Here is a 19,373-nt window from a genome sequence, read left to right on the forward strand (position 1 = left end):
TTTTTCTCTTTTTTTTCTTTTTCTTTTTCTTTTTCATTTTCTCTTTCTCTTTCTATTTCACTTTCTCTTTCTATTTCATTTTCCGTTTCTTATTCTATTTCTTTTTCTTTATCTTTTTCTCTTTGTTTTTCTTTTTCTCTTTCTCTTTCTTTTTCTCTTTCTTTCTCTTTCTTTTTCTTTTTCATTTTCTTTTTCTCTTTCTCTTGGTTTTTTTCACTTTGATTTTCTTTTTCTTTTTCATTTTATTTTTCTCTTTCTCTTTGTTTTTTTTTCCTCTTTGATTTTCTTTTTCTTTTTCTCTTTCACTTTCTTTTTCTTTTTCATTTTCTTTTCTTTTTCTTTTTCTTTTCTTTTTCTTTTTCTTTTTCTTTTTCTTTTTCTTTTTCTTTTTCTTTTTCTCTTTCTCTTTCTCTTTCTCTTTCTCTTTCTTTTTCACTTTCTCTTTGTTTTCTTTTTCTTTTTCTCTTTCTTTTTCTCTTTCTCTTTCTCTTTCTCTTTCTCTTTCTCTTTCTCTTTCTCTTTCTCTTTCTCTTTCTCTTTCTCTTTCTATTTCACTTTCTCTTTCTATTTCATTTTCCGTTTCTTATTCTTTTTCATTTTCTTTATCTTTTTCTCTTTGTTTTTCTTTTTCTCTTTCTCTTTCTTTTTCTCTTTCTTTTTCTCTTTTTTCTTTTTCATTTTCTCTTTCTCTTTCTCTCTCTCTTTCTCTTTTACTTTCTCTTTCTCTTTCTCTTTTTCTTTCTCTTTCTTTTTCATTTTCTTTCTCTTTCTCTTTTATTTTCTCTTTCTTTTCATCTTTTATTTTCTCTTTCTTTTTCTTTTTTATTTTCTATTTCTCTTTCTCTTTCTTTTTCTTTTTCATTTTCTTTTTCTCTTTCTCTTTCTTTTTCGCTTTCTTTTTCTCTTTCTCTTTGGTTTTCTTTTTCTTTTTCATTTTCTGTACTTTTCTTTTTCTTTTTCTTTTTCTTTTTCTTTTTCTTTTTCTTTTTCTTTTTCTTTTTCTTTTTCTTTTTCTTTTTCGCTTTGTTTTTCTTTTTCTCTTGTTTTTTTCTTTTTCATTTTTTGTTTCTCTTTCTTTTTCATTTTCTCTTTCTCTTTCTCTTTCTCTTTCTCTTTCTCTTTCTCTTTCTCTTTCTCTTTCTCTTTCTCTTTCTTTTGTTTTTCATTTTCTTTTTCTTTTTCTCTCTTTACTTTTTCTCTTTATCTTTCTTTTTCTTTTTCTCTTTCTTTTTCTTTTTCATTATCTATTTCTCTTTCTCTTTTTCTATTTTTCACTTTTTTCCTTTTCTTTTTCTTTTTCTCTTTTTCTTTTTCTGTTTCTATTTCTCTTTCTCTTTTTCTTCTCTTTCTTTTTCTTTTTCTCGTTCTCTTTCTTTTTATCTTTTTTTCTCTTTCTTTTTCTTTTACTCTTTTTTTTCCTTTTTCATTTTCATTTGTCTTTCTTTTTCTTTCACTTTCTCTTTCTATTTCTCTTTTTTCTCTGTCTTTCTTTTTCTCTTTTTCATTTTCTCTTTCTTTTTCTTTTTCATTATCTTTTTCTCTGTCTCTTTCTTTTCTTTTTCCTTTGCATTTTCTTTTTCTATTTCTCTTTTTTTTTTCTTTTTCTCTTTGTTTTTTTTTTTTTTTCATTTTCTGTTTTTCTCTTTCTATTTCATTTTTTGTTTCTCTTTCTTTTTCATTTTCTTTTTTTTTCATTTTCTTTTTTCTTTCTCTTTCTTTTTCTTTTTCTCTGTTTACTTTTTTCTCTTTCTCTTTCTTTTTCTTTTTCCTTTTCTTTTTCTTTTTCTCTTTCTTTTTCTCTTTCTTTCTCTTTCTCTCTTTCTCTTTCTCTTTCTCTTTCTCTTTCTCTTTCTCTTTCTCTCTTTCTCTTTCTCTTTCTCTTTCTCTTTCTCTTTCTTTTGTTTTTCATTTTATTTTTCTTTTTCTCTCTTTACTTTTTCTCTTTATCTTTCTTTTTCTTTTTCCTCTTTCTTTTTCTTTTTCATTTTCTATTTCTCTTTCTCTTTCTTTTTCTATTTTTCGCTTTTTTTCCTTTTCTTTTTCTTTTTCTCTTTTTCTTTTTCTGTTTCTATTTCTCTTTCTCTTTTTCTTTCTCTTTCTTTTTCTTTTTCTCGTTCTCTTTCTTTTTCTCTTTTTTTCTCTTTCTTTTTCTTTTACTCTTTCTTTCCTTTTTCATTTTCATTTGTCTTTCTTTTTCTTTCACTTTCTCTTTCTATTTCTCTTTTTTCTCTGTCTTTCTTTTTCTCTTTTTCTTTTTCTCTTTCTTTTTCTTTTCTCTTTCTCTTTTTCTTTTCTCTTTCTCTTTCTTTTACTTTTTCTATTTCTTTTTCTTTTTCTTTTTTTTCTTCTTTTTCGTTTTCTCTTTCTCTTTCTATTTTTCTTTCTCTTTCTATTTCATTTTCTGTTTCTTATTCTTTTTCATTTTATTTATCTTTTTCTCTTTGTTTTTCTTTTTCTCTTTCTCTTTCTTATATATTTTTCTTTCTCTTTCTCTTTCTCTTTCTTTTTCTTTCTCTTTCTTTTTCTCTTTCTCTTTCTCTTTCTCTTTCTCTTTCTCTTTCTCTTTCTCTTTTCTCTTTCTCTTTCTCTTTCTCTTTCTCTTTCTCATTCTTTTTTTCTCTTTCTTTTTCTTTTTCTCATTCTCTTTCTTTTTCTCTTTCTTTTTCTTTTTCTCATTCTCTTTCTTTTTCTCTTTATTTTTCTCTATGTCATTCTATTTATTTTTATTTTCATTTTTATTTCTCTTTCTCTTTCTTTTTCTCTTTCTTTTTCTTTTTCTTTTTCTTTTTCTCTTTCTTTTTCTTTTTATTTTCATTTTCTCTTTCTTTTTCTTTTTCATTTTCTTTTTCTCTGTCTCTTTCTTTTTCTTTTTCCTTTTCATTTTGTTTTTCTATTTCTCTTTCTTTTTCTTTTTCTCTTTGTTTTTCTTTTTTTTCATTTTCTGTTTTTCTCTTTCTATTTCATTTTTTGTTTCTCTTTCTTTTTCATTTTCTTTTTTTTTCATTTTCTTTTTTCTTTCTCTTTCTTTTTCTTTTTCTCTGTTTACTTTTTCTCTTTCTCTTTCTTTTTCTTTTTCCTTTTCTTTTTCTTTTTCTCTTTCTTTTTCTCTTTCTTTCTCTTTCTCTCTTTCTCTTTCTTTTTCTTTTTATCTTTCTTTTTCTCTTTCTTTTTCTTTTTTCTTTTTCTTTTTCTTTTTCTTTTTCTTTTTCTTTTCTTTTTCTTTTTCTTTTTCTTTTTCTTTTTCTTTTTCTTTTTCTTTTTCTTTTTCTTTTTTTTTCTTTTTTTTTCTCTTTCTCTTTGTTTTTGTCTTTCTTTTTCTCTTTCTCTCTCTCTTTCTTTTTCTTTTTCTTTTTCATTTTCTTTTTCTCTTTCTTTTTCTCTTTGTCTTTCTCTTTCTCTTTCTCTTTCCCTTTCTCTTTCTCTTTCTCCTTCTCCTTCTCCTTCTCCTTCTCTTTCTTAATAATTTTCTTTTCCTCTGTCTGTTTCTTTTTTTTCCCTTTCTTTTTCATTTTCTCTTTCTCTTTCTCTTTGTTTTTCTTTTTCTGTTTCTTATTCATTTTCTCTTTTTCTTTTTTCTCTTTCTTTTTCTTTTTCATTTTCTTTTTCTTTCTCTTTTTCTCTTTCTCTTTCTTTTTGTTTTTCATTTACTTTTTCCAATTCTCTTTCTTTTTCTCTTTTTCTTTTTTACTTTCTCTTTCTCTTTCTCTTTCTTTTTCTTTTTCTCCTTTTTCTTTTTCTTTTTCTTTTTCTGTTTCTTTTTTCTTTTTCTCTTTCTCGTTTTCTTTTTCATTTTCTTTTCTCTTTCTCTTTCTTTTATTTTTTCTATTTATTTTTCTTTTTCTTTTTTTTTTCTTTATTTCTTCTTTTTCGTTTTCTCTTTCTCTTTCTATTTTTCTTTCTCTTTCTATTTCATTTTTCTGTTTCTTATTCTTTTTCATTTTCTCTTTCTTTTTCTCTTTGTTTTTCTTTTTCTCTTTCTCTTTCTTATTTATTTTTTCTTTCTTTCTTTTTCTTTCTCTTTCTTTTTCTTTTTCTCTTTCTTTTTCTTTTTCTCTTTCTCTTTCTTTTTCTCTTTCTCTTTCTTTTTCTTTTTCATTTTCTTTTTCTTTTTCTCTTTCTTTTTCTTATTTTTCTTTTTCATTTTCTTTTTCTTTTTCTCTTTCTTTTTTTTTTCATTTTTTCTTTCTTTTTCTTTTTCTTTTTCTTTTTCTTTTTCTTTTTCTTTTTCTTTTTCTTTTTCTTTTCTTTTTCTCTTTCCTTTCCTTTTTCTTTTTCTTTTTCTCTTTCCTTTTCTTTTTCTCTTTGTTTTTCCTTTTTCTTTTTCATTTTCTTTTTTCTCTTTCTTTTTCTTTTTCATTTTCTTTTTCTCTTTCACTTTCTTTTTCTTTTTCTCTTTGTTTTTCTTTATCTTTTTCATTTTGTGTTTCTCTTTCTTTCTCTTTCTCTTTCTCTTTCTCTTTCTCTTTCTCTTTCTCTTTCTCTTTCTCTTTCTCTTTCTCTTTCTCTTTCTTTTTCTCTTCATTTTTCTCTATCTCATTCTATTTATTTTTATTTTCATTTTTATTTCTCTTTCTTTTTCTTTTTCTTTTTCTTTTTCTTTTTCTTTTTCTTTTTCTTTTTCTTTTTCTTTTTCTTTTTCTTTTTCTTTTTCTTTTTCTTTCTTTTTCTTTTTCTCTTTCTTTTTCTTTTTCATTTTCTTTTTATCTTTTTTTCTTTTTCTATTTCTCTTTTTCTTTTTCATTTTCTTTTCTCTTTCTTTTTCTTTTTCTTTTTCTTTTTCTTTTTCTTTTTCTTTTTCTTTTTCTTTTTCTTTTTCTTTTTCTTTTTCTCTTTCTTTTTCTTTTTCTTTTTCTTTTTATCTTTTTTTTCTTTTTCTATTTCTCTTTTTCTTTTTCATTTTCTTTTCTCTTTCTCTTTCTTTTTCTTTTTCTTTTTCTTTTTCTTTTTCTTTTTCTTTTTCTTTTTCTTTTTCTTTTTCTTTTTCTCTTTCTCTTTCTTTTTCTTTTTCTTTTTCTTTTTCTTTTTCTTTTTCTTTTTCTTTTTCTTTTTCTTTTTCTTTTTCTTTTTCTTTTTCTTTTTCTTTCCTTTTCCTTTTCCTTTTCCTTTTCCTTTTCCTTTTCCTTTTCCTTTTCCTTTTCCTTTTCCTTTTCCTTTTCCTTTTCTTTTTCCTTTTCCTTTTCCTTTTATTTTTTTCTCTTCCTTTTCCTTTTTTTCTTATCCATTCTCTCTTCCTTTTCAATTTCCAGTTTTCTTTTGTTATACAATTAAAACTAGGATGATTGAACCTCCATTTTGAAGGATATTTATCACACATCCAACCATTCCACTGAAAAATTTTTGTCCTGCAGAGACAGAGCTCCAACACTGTTCAAAAAGCAAATGAGAAATGCCAGGCATGCCTGGAGGCCTAAATGGCAGGTTCCTGAACTGGTTAGGTGTCTGAACTGCTTAGGTTTCTGAACTGCCACTTCCCTTCTGATGCAACCAAAGCTACAGCAGATGCTGATGTGCTGCAGGGACATTTTTAGGAGGGGATCTTGGTGGAAGTGGTGCCAGCAGATTTTGGCAATGGGATTTTGTCCAGTGGCACTCAGAACACGGGACAGGTGAGAAAGACAGAGGGATCAGTCAGTATTTGCTCCTTACCATGCCAGAAGTTTCTTTCCAGTAAGGAGCTTCTCGTTCCACCATTTCAATGCCCACGATTCCAAAAGACCATATGTCCACTTTGGGGCCATATGGTTGACCTGTCACCACTTCAGGCGCCATCCACCCAGAAGTGCTGGCCATGGAGCTCTGTCTACTCTGCTCAGGAGTGAGCTGAGCAAAGAGGCCAAAGTCAGCTGTGGAGAAAACAAAAAACCATCAAAGCCAGCTCCATTTAGGAAACTAAGCAAAAAAATTCCCCACTCTCAGTCTAAGAATGCACTGTGTCATCTGCTGGAAATCTGTCCCTGCTCTATTTCCTCAGGGCTTTAGCCAAGTGTTAGAAATATGGTTAGTAATTTGTGGAAATAAAAGATGTATGAAATATATATGTGTAAAATAAATGGCCGGTACACATCTTCCCCAGGATGGCGAAACCACGGCAGATGGGCAGAGTGGTGTCACCACATTTCCATGCGAAATACAACCTGGGCTGCACAGGAGATGGGCATTCACAGAAGCATGCACCCAGTGACGCCCAAGCGATGATGGCCCGGACGAGGTACCTGTCTGAGATGACCAAAGCCATCAACACCTTCCATCTGAATGCCAGATTCCGGGAATCGAGGAAACGTATTATTCTATTCCCAGACAAAGGTTTTGTGCAGCCCGAACCGAAGAATGAAACCAACTTGAATATGCAGAACTTAGAAGGAGACAAAGAGACTCTGCCGCGGGCAAAATAAATCGTATAAGAACTGCTACCTCGGAGCAGCCAGTGTGGACGAGGAGAATTTGGTGCTAGCGAGACCAATCTCACGTCCACCCGGCTCACCTCCCGGGGGTGGTACGCTGTCCGATTGATTGGTGGCTGTCGGGAATGTATTACGGTCACGAAATAAATTTTATTTTTAATTTTTTTATCAAAATTGGCCATTTTTCATTTTTCATTTATAACACAAGGAAATAAGGAATTGTCCATTTCAAAAAAACCTCATCATTTTTTTACACTACCTCCATCAGTGGCCTTTTTATCTGAAGCTTTAGACTTGTAGCTCCCTCCCTCTTGAAAGGACGCACAAGCCAATGCCACTGTTGACTGCTTGTGGTTCCTTGTCATGCCTCTGAGCACATTGCAGCCATGTCACCAGCTCACAGAGGGGTCCCTGCACTGTCACCAGCACCATTTCTGGGGAGCTGGCAGTCACTCCAAGCAGCCCCACACCCACATCCCTGGAATGCTGCACCTGACCAAGAATATACTGACCCAGCTTGACAGAGCCATTGGTTCCGAGAAGGATGTTGCAGCTCTTCAGACCGCGGTGGATCATGTGGTTTGAGTGAAGAAAATCCAGTCCTCACAGGCACTGAGAGAGAAAACAGAAACAGGAGAGCAAAACTAAGTGATGTGATTTCATCACAAAAGAAAGGAAACCGCTCTAAAAGATTCCCTTTCCCCAGGGGAATGGGGAGTAATGGCAGAAGACAGTGCCACTGAGAGGAAGAGCTTGCTGCTGCAACACTTGCAGAGCAGGACCTTTCTAAGGAAAGGCATGTCAGCTTTTGAAAGAGCAACAGCACCTGCTGTTGTAGACTGTCCCCTGCAAACCAGCCAGGATGACTGCTGCTGCAGGGGGTGTGCTCTCTCCAGACAAGGGTTTGCCAAGAAATAAAAAGCCCCTGCAGCGTGAAGTGGATCACTTTTGGGTGGGAGGCTGCATGACAAAAGTTTTATTGCTGGCCTCAGCACAGACTTGGAAGTATCACATCAGTCACCTTCCTGAAGCAAACACTAATTTGTGTGACTACTATCCTTTTCAGTTGAGGACTGTGAGAAATTAGTCTCTTTTTCTTAGCCATTAGTTTCAAATCCTGCCCCCAGCACCTTTGCTTTTACAGGCAAGAAATGCAGTGCAGACAGGCTCGAGGTAAAGGTTTAGAGAGGCGGGGAACAGCAAATACAAATATGAGACAGAGCCAGCATACAACAGCAGGAGATAAGAGTAGAGGAAACACAGTACAGTGAGTGCAGGGGCACTGGCAGGCATTTCACTTGAGATGCTTTTGCTTGCCCCTAGCATAGCAGCAACAACACAAACAAAGCATTATGCATGAAATCACCCCAGTTCCAAGCCCCAGTTTCCCAGACAATCCTGCCCAAGCCCTCGGCAGCACAGATGGGATGGCTGACCTCCCGACTGACGGCTGCAATCTCTCTTTCAGACATGTGAGTCTCATTGATGACCGCTCAGGGCACCTCCATCCATGTACTCCATAACCCGCCAGAGTTCATCACCCAGAAGGTAGCTGAAAGAAGGAAACAAGGGCATGGAGATAAACATGCATGGCTTCGTTGCTCTTTGGAAACAACAAGGGTTGTTTCCAGGTGCCTTTGTGATGACAACAGAATCAAAGGAATAGACATTCCCTCTAGGCTGTGCATTGTTTGCAGTCTGCGCAGTCTCAAGGAGAAAGGCACAGCTGTGAAAAAGGAGATGGCTTAGATGGCCAGCAAGCAAAAAGTGCAGTTTAGTAAAAGCTCAGATAAAAAACCTGTCACACATGCTATTTCTGGAAATAAACACCTAGTCTTCCTGGCATGGATAGCATAGGAAAAGGGACAACAATCCAAGGGAAATCCTCTATAGATTTATCACAACTTAAAAGGTGCTGAAAAAAATTTGAAAAAATTAAGCCTCAAAAGAATGTGGAGGCAGTGAATGTACAGGGTATTGAATTGGTAAAGTAGGGCTGACCCACGTTTTGAAAAATTTTCAAACTGTGTTTGCCAGGGTAGATTAATGCAGACAAAATGCACTCTCTTCCCATCCACTGGAGATAAGTAGAGCAATAATAATTAACCAATAATTAACAGCTCTATTTTCTGCCAGTGACCAAAGTGGGTTTTCAACTGTAAACAAATGTAGTCTGTAAACAAACGCTGCAGGGATAAAACAACAACCACTCACCTCTTTAAATAATTCACAATGTTTAGGTACTCATTAATTTTCATGACCATGAGTTCCTTAAAGGTTACTTCCCTTCTGATCAGTTCTTGAAGATTTATTTTCTTTATGGCCACCTAAAATGATGTTGAAAATCAGTAACAGTAAAAGCTGGTGTCGTGAGAACAACTTCTCACATGGAGTAAGTGATTTTGGATGACTCAACCAAACTGCACCAAACTGCCTTGTGATTAGACATGTTAATGGGAACAGACATTCCAACAGCCCATGTCTCTGCTGCCTTGGGGGCCAGTTACAGGACATGTGGGTCCACTGACATTTTTCCTTGACCATTTGGTAACAATTATGTCTCAACCATCACCCACAAAGCTCTGACCACACTCTCTGCTACTTTGTATGGGATTCAGAAGAAGTAATCCAGGCCCTAATATTCTGTGGATACATCTTGGGCTATGGGCAGGGCTTAGGGCTTTTAGGGACGCCTTGCAGATCTCTCCCTACGTGCAGCTCCCAAGTGCAGCACTGCAGGTGGCTAAGGAACTACCAGGAACTTTCAGATGTATTTGCTGGCAGCCAGAAATGAGAATTCAGGACTCTGAAGCTGTAGCCCCAAAGGGCAGTGAGGTGCTCTAAGGCACCACCTTTGTTTTAGCCATGGAGGGCGAGTGAGCGCGTCCTTCTCTGAAAGGAACCGCTGCCCTCCGTGCCTTCCTTCTGGCAGCTGAGAAGGACAAAGCCCCAAATGTATTTTGCAGGCTGGCACCAGTCTGTGCTTCTTGTGCCTTTTCAGCACAGCTCTACCCAAAGCTCCAGCCCCAGCTCACAGCAGAGGGGAAAGGCCTTGAGTGCAGCAGAGTCTGCGGCAGCTGTTGGCATTTACCTCTCCTCCTGTGGCAGTGTCGAGTGCTTTACAAACATCTCCAAAAGTCCTAGAAACAAAATAGCAGCAAAGAAAGGAGAAGTCATTTAGATCTTGCAGTGAAAGCCAGCCCACACAGGAGATCTCAGCTGTAAATGCCTAAGACCTGCAGGACGCTGGAAACATGGAGATGTCTTTGACAATGCCTTCTGACCACATTTACAAATTCTGATCAGCACTGACAATCTAAGCCCAGTGTCTGAACACGTTGGTAGCTTGTCTGAATTCACACATGATAGCTATTCCACCAGCAAAAAAACTGGTGCATAGTTTTGTAAAATTAACATTGCTTGGACTCACCCGCTGCCAATATATTCCAGATTAGTGTATTTCATCATGGGATTTTCCATCTTCACCATTCTCCCTGAGGGAAACAAAATGCAAAATGCTCACTTGAAAGCAGAGATCCTGCTTTCTAGGGGATACAAAAGGCAGTCCCACTGCCTGGGGCTCTGAGCCCTCCCTTTGTGGACAGATGGCTAACAAGAACAGGAACAGGAACAACAACAAGAAAACAGATGTTCTGCAGCACAAGTGGCTGGCACAGAGACTGATTTTCTAGCATCCTTTGAAGAGAGAGACCTCTTGACAGTGGACACACAGGGAAGCACAGGGAGATAGATTCAGAGGAGACAGAGACCAGAAGAAAACAGATACCAAGGCAAGAAAGTTTGTCATCTACAAACATTAAGGAGACCTTGAACTAATAGTGTCTTTGTTTTCCTGAGAAAAAGCACTGTGAGGTTCAACAAAAGGTTTCCTACTTGCTAAGATTAAATGCACCTTGACATCTAGAATCAATTCCTCTGAACAGATGCCAATTTCAGAACAGCAGGAATATTGCAAGTGTTCTCATCTTTTCCACCTTGCAGCAGTTTACCAGAAGAATGCCTCTGTGTTTGTAAACCAGAGCAGCTCGTGCTATGACCAATCCCGATGGGACTTTCAGCATCAGCACCCTCACCCTTTATGAGCAGGCTGAGCTCAAAAACGCCCTGGCCTGTGCCCCTGTGAAGAACCACACTGCTTCTCTTCACCCTGACAGCGCGGATCAGTCGCTCCCATTGCACTCGCCCTCTGGGCACTGCACACATCCCCATCTTCCCAACTCAGCACGGCGGGCACGGGCAGAGAGGACAGCAGCGCTCCTGAGGCGCCAGCGTGACACAGACAGCTGCCAGAGCAGATGCTGACCCTCTCCTGAGGCCAGGCCGTGCGATGCAGAAGCCGGCCCAGACGAGGGGCTGCTGCCCCAGGCAGCTCTGTGCTGCAGTGCTGGGCAGAAGCAGGACTCTCCCAGCTAAGGAAGGCTCCAGCCTCTGCAGTCCCACCAGCCCTCAGGGACAGGGCAGCTACCACAACAAGGCTGGCAAAGTCCAAGCATGAGCACTGACAAGCAGTGGGAAGAAGCCACAGGCAGCCTGAGCCCTGTACAAGCTGTTGCCCCCATTCAGGACACAACAGGATGGGCTTTGAGATCAGACACAGCGAGGTGCAGATCAATGGCCTTTTTGTCCCAACAGGTGATGGTAGACCCAGAATCCACTGGGCTCTGCTCTCAGCCCCACCAGGTCTTATCTGAGAGCACAGCACTGGCAGCTGTTATGGACAAGAAGCAGATTAAATGCCTTGTGCTGCAGAATCAGGAGGATTCAGAATCAGAAGAAGGACTTGATGTGTTTTCCTAGAGACTGATGTGAGCTGGGCTTCTGCCCATGGCTAGTCACTCAAGCAGTCACAGCCTTCTGTCACCACAACGTAGTTTTAGGACTTAAATGGGTGCCAAGAACTTCTAATCAGGTGATCAGAGGACGAGAATCTGCAAGTGCACCGTGACAGCTCCCTAAATCCTCTATGGAAAGGTCTGTATTTCCCCTGGAGGCAGCACTATTCCTGGAGAAGTTGCAGCCTGCTTTCATGTGCAGCCTCTTCTGGGGAAAGTGACCACACGCTGTGTCTGTGGTGGTTGGTGGCAGAGCCAGCTGGAGCCTCCTGCTGTTCTGTGAGTACTTTGGGGGCCCACGGGGATTTTCTTACCTTGCTCAGTGCCAAAGTGCTGTGGGGTGCCTGGCGGCAGACGAGGAGATGAGGATGTCACTGCAGAGGCCAGCTGTGGCGCTGAGTGCAGAAGGTGGCTGCTGAGGGACAGCCCAGGAGCAGATGCTGCAGCTGCTGCTCCAGCGCTGCTCCACCAGTGTTCCACCAACGGCCGCAGGAGCAGCAGACAAGGGCAGTTGCTATGGGCACAGCCCAACATTCCATGCAGAACCCCAGGGGACTCATGGGACAGAAACAGGGACAGGCCACCTTTGCCCCTTCTACTTCTTCTGCTGAGAGTTTGCTCTGAGGAGCTCCCCACTGGGGCTTTTCTCCTCAGTCCTCTGGACATGGAAAAGCAGAGCCGGGACAGCTCTGGCTCTCCTCTGTGCTTCTCTGTAAGGTGCCTGCAGCTGAACAGGCACAGGAGCTGGCTCTGTCCAAGGGTCCATTCCACATTTCCTGCACTGCAGAACCACAAGGACTCCTGCCGCTGCCTCTCCTCTGGCTCTGAGAGGAGCTAGAGCTTGCAAATCGTTCCGTGCAGAACCAAGTGTAAAGCTTTCTCTCCAAGTGGCGGCATTCATCCTGCCCCCTTTCTCAATTGTCTGGTGCCCAAAAATGTCACTTGATGTTTTCCCTCCTTTGGCCTGCTGAGCTGGTCTCTCACCTCAACACTCCTTCCCTGAAACTTGGAGAAACGGGATGTTTCTCAGGGCAGCTGATGGGGACACACACACTGGGGCAGTGCACCAGCATTGCTGTAGTCAACACGTCATGCAGAATTTCTAGGTCTCTCTTCCAGCTCCCTTGAAGAAGGGAGAATGTTCATCTCTACTTCTCTGGAATTCCTCTAAGGAAGGAACACCAAGAGAATTTCTTTTCCACACTAATGACCCTCAGCTTGGTTTGAATACTTAGGTGCCAGATATGGCAAAACCCAGCCACTTGTACTGCCTCCCTGCCTAAGGTTTAAGCAAAAGCAAATCTTGCTTCCTTCCTACCCTGTATGTGACACTCACGCCAGCCACCTGCTGGGAAAACATCTGGAACAAGGCCCACTGCAAGGCAGACACTTTGTAGGCTCCAGATCCCACCTGCACTGGCTCCAGCAGGCAAGGGCAAGCTTTGGTCACTTCCCAGAAGCAGCCTGGTCATTCCCCCCTGCCTCGCCCCCTCGCCATCCTCCACAGCCCCTGCTGCCAAAGCCTTGCTAGGCAGAGCCATTTGCTGGGCTCGGTAAAAGAGTGACTTGGATTCTTCTTTGGCGCAAATACCAAAGCTGTGAGAAGTGAGAGGATCAGGTTCACAGCCGCTCTGCTTTAGCTAAGGACATTACTGGAGGTTCAGAGCCTGGTCCTTTAAAGCGAAACTGAATCTGAACTCCTGGTGTCTTTGTGGTGCATGTGGATATTACTTTTCTAGAATCAGAGAGGTTAGCAATGTCCTCCGAGGTGCTCAAGTCCATCTGTCCCCCAAAATGAAACAAAGTTATGTTGCTGGGCAACAAAAAGGCCTCAACCCACTACTTTTATCCCAGCAAGTACAGTGAGACAAGAGCACTCCTTTAGATCCAATGCATTGAATTCAGCAAAGCCTCCCCAGCCACTCCCAGCTGAGATGTTCAGGAATCAAAGGAGGAAGCTCCACCATGATTTCATTGGCAGTAATGGGGACACGCCTCTGGAAGTGCTGCCAGCTGAGCCAGGGGCTGGGCCTGGGGGGGACTCATGTGCCCCCATTGCTCTCTCAGGGCAAATGCCGTGCGTGCAACACCAAGGAAATGTAACGAACACTGCCTCAGGGATTTCATAGAGACAAAAAGGCAAAATGGAAGAAACTTTGGTTTAATGATAAACACAGATCATGTCTCAACAAAGACAAAATGTGAAAATGAAGCATAACAAACACCAAACATCTTACATTTATTGCTAAATCTAACACTACTAATACATCTTGAATAATACTAATATATCTTAACTAATAAACAGAGAGATTCCTATCACGTAAACTAATAGAAGAACAAACAATCCTAAAAACTTGAAAAACACCTTATTTCTATCTAGTCCTCCAGACGCCTAACTCTTGCTAGCCTGGGGCAAATGCAGGGCTAATTTGGCCTTTTCTTCTTGGGGAGAGGCTGTGCATCCTTGCGTGGGCGATGTCTTCTCCTGTGCTTGTTCCTCTCCTTGATGGTTTCAAACTCCCTAGAAGACAGGAAACAAATCATCCATTGTTAATTTCATACACACCATGAAGCCAGGCGCCAAAATCTCACTTTTGGGATGAATTTCCGTCTTTTCAGGCTGTGACACCTTTGTAAAGTGATCAGCACCATGAGTCTGATCTTGCTGGTTTCAATTGCTTGAAATGTCTTCCTCCTTTTGCTTCATCCTAGGTTTAATTGGATCAGCAGCATCAAAGCAAGCTTTGATGCATGTGTTCCTGCTTGTATGAACAGTGTCTGGTTGGGGCATGGCAAGGTTTCACTGGGAATGCTGGGTTTGAACGAAGCTGTTTGGGTTCCAAGTGGGCTGTAAGCTTGAGCAGGGCTGCCAGGAGCGATCCTGCAAGTGGCCTCAGCTTGCCCTGCGGTGCCTTTGGAAAGGGTCAGCGTGCTTTAGGCCAAAGGGGCAGCTGGGAGCAGAAGGAGGAGGAGCTTGCGCACCGTTGGCACTGCCCGCACGGAAAGGGGCCTCCCGCCGGCTGGGGCAGCTGGCGCGGTTGGCAGCAGGGACACTCCGCGCTGCCAGCCCGCTTGCGGCTTCTCTTCCCGGTCTCCCCAGTCTCCTTCCTGGGAGGCCTTTTGCTCCTCTTCCGTTTGCCCGCAGTCTGGAAATCAAAGAATGCTTATCAGTGCTTCCTTCCTCTCAGAAGGCTGGAATTCACAGCGTCCACCCCAAAAATCTATTGGCCTAAGCAAATTCTTCCAAACCGCAAAGAGCTGAGAAAAGGGCTGGATATGGCAGGGGGCTGCGGCAGCCTGCAAACCCAGCACTTGCAGGAAAATACTCCTCTTTACCACAGCTCTAAGGGATGGGATAAATACGTGGCTATCTCTAGTTCTACATGTCTGATTTCTACCTCTCTGCCGAACATCTATTTATCTCTGGTTTTCCTCCCCACATGTCTAGGGCATGGGTTTAACATTCAGTCAAATTAGTAAAGACACATGATTACCCATTTTCTGCTACCCAAAATAATCTCTCTCTCTCCCTCTCTCTGTCTCTCTCTGTGAAGCAAATTGCTCTTTGCTGGTACGGAAAGTAATAAAGGTGCCATAGCACCAGCAGCTCCTTCTTGGGGATACGCTGGGGTGCTACAAAAGATCTCTAAAATTTGGCAGCATCTCCATGAAGGCAGCCCGAGTGGGGAATGAAGGGTCTGATTGGAACCTGAGGGTGCCAGCCCTTGAGAAACTGATTTGTAGAGAGTCAAAGCCCATTTTGATGGTGGTGCTGCTTTGTTGGGTCAAAGTTGTGCTCCACAATTCCGTATTTTAGGGTAGCAGCACAACAAAAGTCTGGGCAGCACCTGCTGCGCCTCTCCCAGTGCGTGGGACCAAGGGACCCTGGCAAAGCGGCGTCTGGCGTGGCTTGCCAGCAGGGTTTGTGCCCTTCTGCCAGTTTCTTGACCCTGCTGGCATGTCTGGATTTTCTTCCCACTAACCTGAGCAAGAGTGCTGCTGGCAAGTTTCTGCTCTTTTTTCCAGCAGTAGTAGTACTCCACACACTGTGCCACGGTCTTACTTGGGATCTGTTGTGAAGAGAAAAAGAAGGAATCTGGAATGGCCATCCTGTAGGGTGCATTGGAGAATAACGAGAATACAGAGTAAAGTAGGAATTAAAATTATGGAGAAAATTGAGGAGGATGTAAAATGAAATCAATATGGAGGAGTCAGAGAGGCATTATGCAATGTAATAAACCGAGTATTGTGCTACGTGGCACCACGTGTAATGCACAGATCAACACCAAGTCCCTCTAGCAGAGTTCTTCTTTGCCCCGTTCACTGCAGTTATCCCAGCACAAGGTGTTGTGGAAGCAGCAGCACACCTGGGAGACAAGTCTGACAGAACAGAGCTTTGTCTTCCAAAACAGCCTGGAGAGAAGGGCTGCAGAGGCAGGATCATCATTTTCACACAGGCCTTCCATGTCCTATTTTGTGACTACTTTAACAGTTTTGGTACTTGAGAAGAGAGGGACATAGGTGCAGTATTTGGTACCAGCAATAATCAACATGTCCCTTCTGATGATCTGCCAAGGTGAGGAATGTCCTGTGGCTTTACCTGCTTCTGGATGAGATGGAAATCCTTGCCGTAGGTGTGGAAAGCCTTTTGGAAGGCCTCCTTCTCCTCAGCTGTCCATCTATCAGAGCCTGGCAAGAAAAAGCAGCAGCTGAATTGATCCCTCTAGCCACTTGAAGCAGATCCCACTGGCTGCCGAAAGCAAGCTGGCGCCAGCCGTCATTCACGTGTGTGCATGTCTGCTCCCTCAGAAGGTGATGAAGACGAGAGCAGGCATTCCCCAGGGAAAAAAGCATGGAAAACGAGTCAAGCTGAAGGAGTAGATGCTGGTGCTTTCCCCATCCCCAGAGAAGGCGAGACCTTCTCCTGGTTTAAAGCACAACTAATTGAAGCAGAAATTCTTGACACGGCCATTAAGGGCACGGCAGCATGTGTCAGTGAAGGAAGAAGCTGGGCTTAGGTTACCTGCGTAATGATAATCAGCCAAGGGATGGCCTTGAGTTGTTGGAGGCCCCCCCGAGAGCAACATCTCCAGAGCCTCCTGCAAGATGCAAAGGAAAAAGGCTTGAGCTGCCCCACAACAGAAAAAAGGAGCCAAACCCCACCAATGATGCCCTTCAGCCACTTTGCCTTTTCAGCTGAGGATTCAGGCCACTGGCTCTCATATGGGTCAAAGATTGTGCTTTGCTCCCAGTCCCTCATTTCTGCTGCCCAGCCCTTGGCTCCTGCTCCCCAAGGGTAGCATTTTCCTCTCCAACTCCATGATTTTGCTGCTCCTGCACCCAGAATTGCCTCAGCTGACTGCGGCTTCTGGTTATTGTCCCTCAAAATGTCTTAGAGAACACAGATCTCCAGGAGGTTTTCACGGCAGCAGGCTGCAGGACCCTGCACCGCTGCCTCCAGGAGAGATCTTGTCCCTGCTGGAGCCATTTGGGCTCAGCCCTGCCGCAGCTGGATGAGACACAGCAGGCAGCGAGTGCTCTGCTGCTTGTGAACTCCCTTCTTCAAGGAGCAGCCAGGAAAGGCTGTCCCGCTGCCCGGGCCTTATCAATTCCCTGCCCACTCTTGCCCGCGCTGACACGATCCATCCTAAGGACGTGATTCGTGGAGGTTCTTTTTCACTGATCTCAGGGTGCAAAAACTGACACAACAAGGGGATTTGCAGTAAAATCAAAATACATGTACTTTTATTAAATAGCCATAGAGAAGATGCGTTAGAGAGAGGGGAACGAAGAAAGGGAAAAGAATAAGGAAAAGAAAAAAGAAGAGAGGGAGGGCAAGGAGGTATATAGCTATCAGACGTGCAGATGACAAAGTCCCTCGAAGTCCTGTCGACGAAGAGGCCTGTCGTCTTCACGTCAGGGGAGATCTCCAAAGTATCAGTCAGGTCTAACCTTTTTCATAGTCCTTTTGAAATGGGGGAAGGGGACCCATTTCAAAATAGTCTATTGATAAAGGGTACAAGGAGTCCATCAGTAGTCCACCAGGAACAGGTGTCGTCAGCAGCAGATGTCGTAGGCAGGAACCATTGTCTTCTCGGTCCCGTGGTCGCTTGCAAAACTTGCTTTGGTCCCCACGCACGCCTTCCCTCACCCTACGGTAGGGATTTCAGTCTCAGTCCTTTTGGGAAGAAGAGGGGAGCTTTTCCATGTAGGGGTCGCATGTCCCAGTCCTTGAGGGGAGAGCCCTCTCCCATCTCAGTCCATCTGTCACGGTGGTTGATGTACGGTGAATGGAGGGTCCTTTTGTGGTGACCTCCGGGAAGGTCATTCCAGAGAGAAAGTCCAGCCAAGTCAGAAGGGTGGAGAAATTCCAGCACTAGCGTTGCTAGGTGATGCAGGCGAAGGAGAGCACACTGCCCCTTCTTGGGTGCAGTGTTGTTCCATGAGTTGAGCAAACACACCCATAGGTAATAATCTGGCTTGGTGGACCAGACAGACCTGGATTTTCAGAACAGGATCTTTCCCTTTCCCCGGTGGTCTTGGCTTTCATGATGATCGAGAGGCAAAAAATGAGGGAAGTTTTGGACAGACTCTCACAATAGCAAGAAGCTTCAGAAATTTGCATTTTCCTATGCCCTTTGTACCTTGGCAGAGGTTTCTTAAGTAAAAGGTTAAAATTCAACACATAATTCTACAATTTAAAATTTAAATGCTTAGTCCACATATTGCTAACTTAATTGAACCCCCCAAAACCTCCATTTCAACAGCAGCCCCTGCCTGGCTTCTGCCTGCCCACACCGTGGGCATCCACAGCTCCTCCTGGGCATGGAGCTCAGTCAGTGCTGGTGCTGGGTGGGCTTTGCTGCTGCTGCCACCTGGACACTGGGGTGACCGCTTGTTCTAGGTTACAGTATAAACATGTATTCTATTCCCATCCTCAAGAGCTACTGAAACCAGGAGGGGCATAGTTTTCTTCCTTATCTCCTGTTAATCAACAAGATCACCGCTCTGTCTCCACCTACCAAGGAGAAGAAAACACAAGCTTTCCTAGGTGCCGTAGGCTTTTGGAGAATGCACATTCCCGAGGACAGGCAGATTGTGAGCCCTCTCTACCTTGTCACCCACAAGAAGAACGATTTCCACTGGTGTCCTGAACAGCAACAAGCCCTTGCCCAGATTAAGCAGGCAATCGCTCATGCGGTAGCCTTTGGCCCAGTCAGGATAGGACCAGAGGTGAAGAATGCTCTACTCTGCAGCTGGGAACCATGGTTAGTCCTGGACTCTTTGGTAGAGGTGCCTGGTGAGACTCAAGGCTGACCACTAGGATTCTGGAGATGGAGCTATGAAGGCTCTGAAGCAAACTACATTCCCAGAGAGAAGGAAATCTTGGCTGCCTATGAAGGAGTTCAAGCTGCCTCAGAAGTAACTGGCACCAAAACGCAGCTGCTTCTGGCACCCCAGCTACCAGTGCTGGGCTGGATGTTTAAAGGAAATGTTCCTTCCACACATCACGCCACCGACACCACATGGAGCAAATGGATTGCCCTCATCACCCAGCGCACCCAGATTGGAAATGCGAATGGCCCTGGCATTCTGGAAATTCTATCAAACTGGCCTGAAGGGGAGACTTTTGGATTGTCTTCTGAAGAAGAAGAGGAGCAAGTGGCACGTGCCAAGGAAGCCCCACCATATAGTGAGCTACCGGAGCCTGACAGACAATATGCCCTCTTCACTAATGGTTCCTGCTGAATTATAGGCACTAACCGGAAATAGAAAGCTGCAGCATGGAACCCCACAGGACAAGTTGTACAAGCTACTGAGGGACAAGCTGGATCGAGTCAGGTTGCAGAGCTTAAAGCCGTCCAGCTGGCTTTGGCTATTGCCAAACGAGAGAAGTGGCCGAGGCTCTATCTCTATGCCGATTCATGGATGGCAGCTAACGCTCTGTGGGGATGGCTGCATTGCTGGAAAAAGGCCAACTGGCAGCGCAGAGGGAAACCCATCTGGGCCACCAAGATTTGGCAGGACATTGCCACCCGAGTAGAGAGGCTGACTGTGAGATTCGACATGTGGATGTGTATGTACCCGAGAGTCGGGCTAATGAAGAGCATCACAACAA

The 19,373-nt window shown here is 42.2% G+C and overlaps 1 protein-coding gene across 1 annotated transcript; it reads right to left on the bottom strand.

Moving 5' to 3' along the window:
• Positions 1–5,151: 5,151 nt before the first annotated feature.
• LOC135293111 (serine/threonine-protein kinase PAK 3-like) lies at positions 5,152–11,691 on the bottom strand. Its single transcript, XM_064407101.1, has 7 exons — positions 11,569–11,691; positions 9,832–9,895; positions 9,493–9,541; positions 8,616–8,728; positions 7,838–7,953; positions 6,914–7,013; positions 5,152–5,843 (listed from the first exon to the last, which is right to left on the bottom strand). The coding sequence occupies exons 2-5, from the start codon at positions 9,888–9,890 to the stop codon at positions 7,881–7,883; spliced, it is 294 nt and encodes a 97-aa protein (XP_064263171.1). The 5' UTR covers positions 9,891–9,895; positions 11,569–11,691; the 3' UTR covers positions 5,152–5,843; positions 6,914–7,013; positions 7,838–7,880.
• Positions 11,692–19,373: the final 7,682 nt, after the last annotated feature.

This window comes from Passer domesticus, unplaced genomic scaffold (assembly GCF_036417665.1).
Source record: "Passer domesticus isolate bPasDom1 unplaced genomic scaffold, bPasDom1.hap1 HAP1_SCAFFOLD_71, whole genome shotgun sequence".
Classification (NCBI taxonomy): domain Eukaryota; kingdom Metazoa; phylum Chordata; class Aves; order Passeriformes; family Passeridae; genus Passer; species Passer domesticus.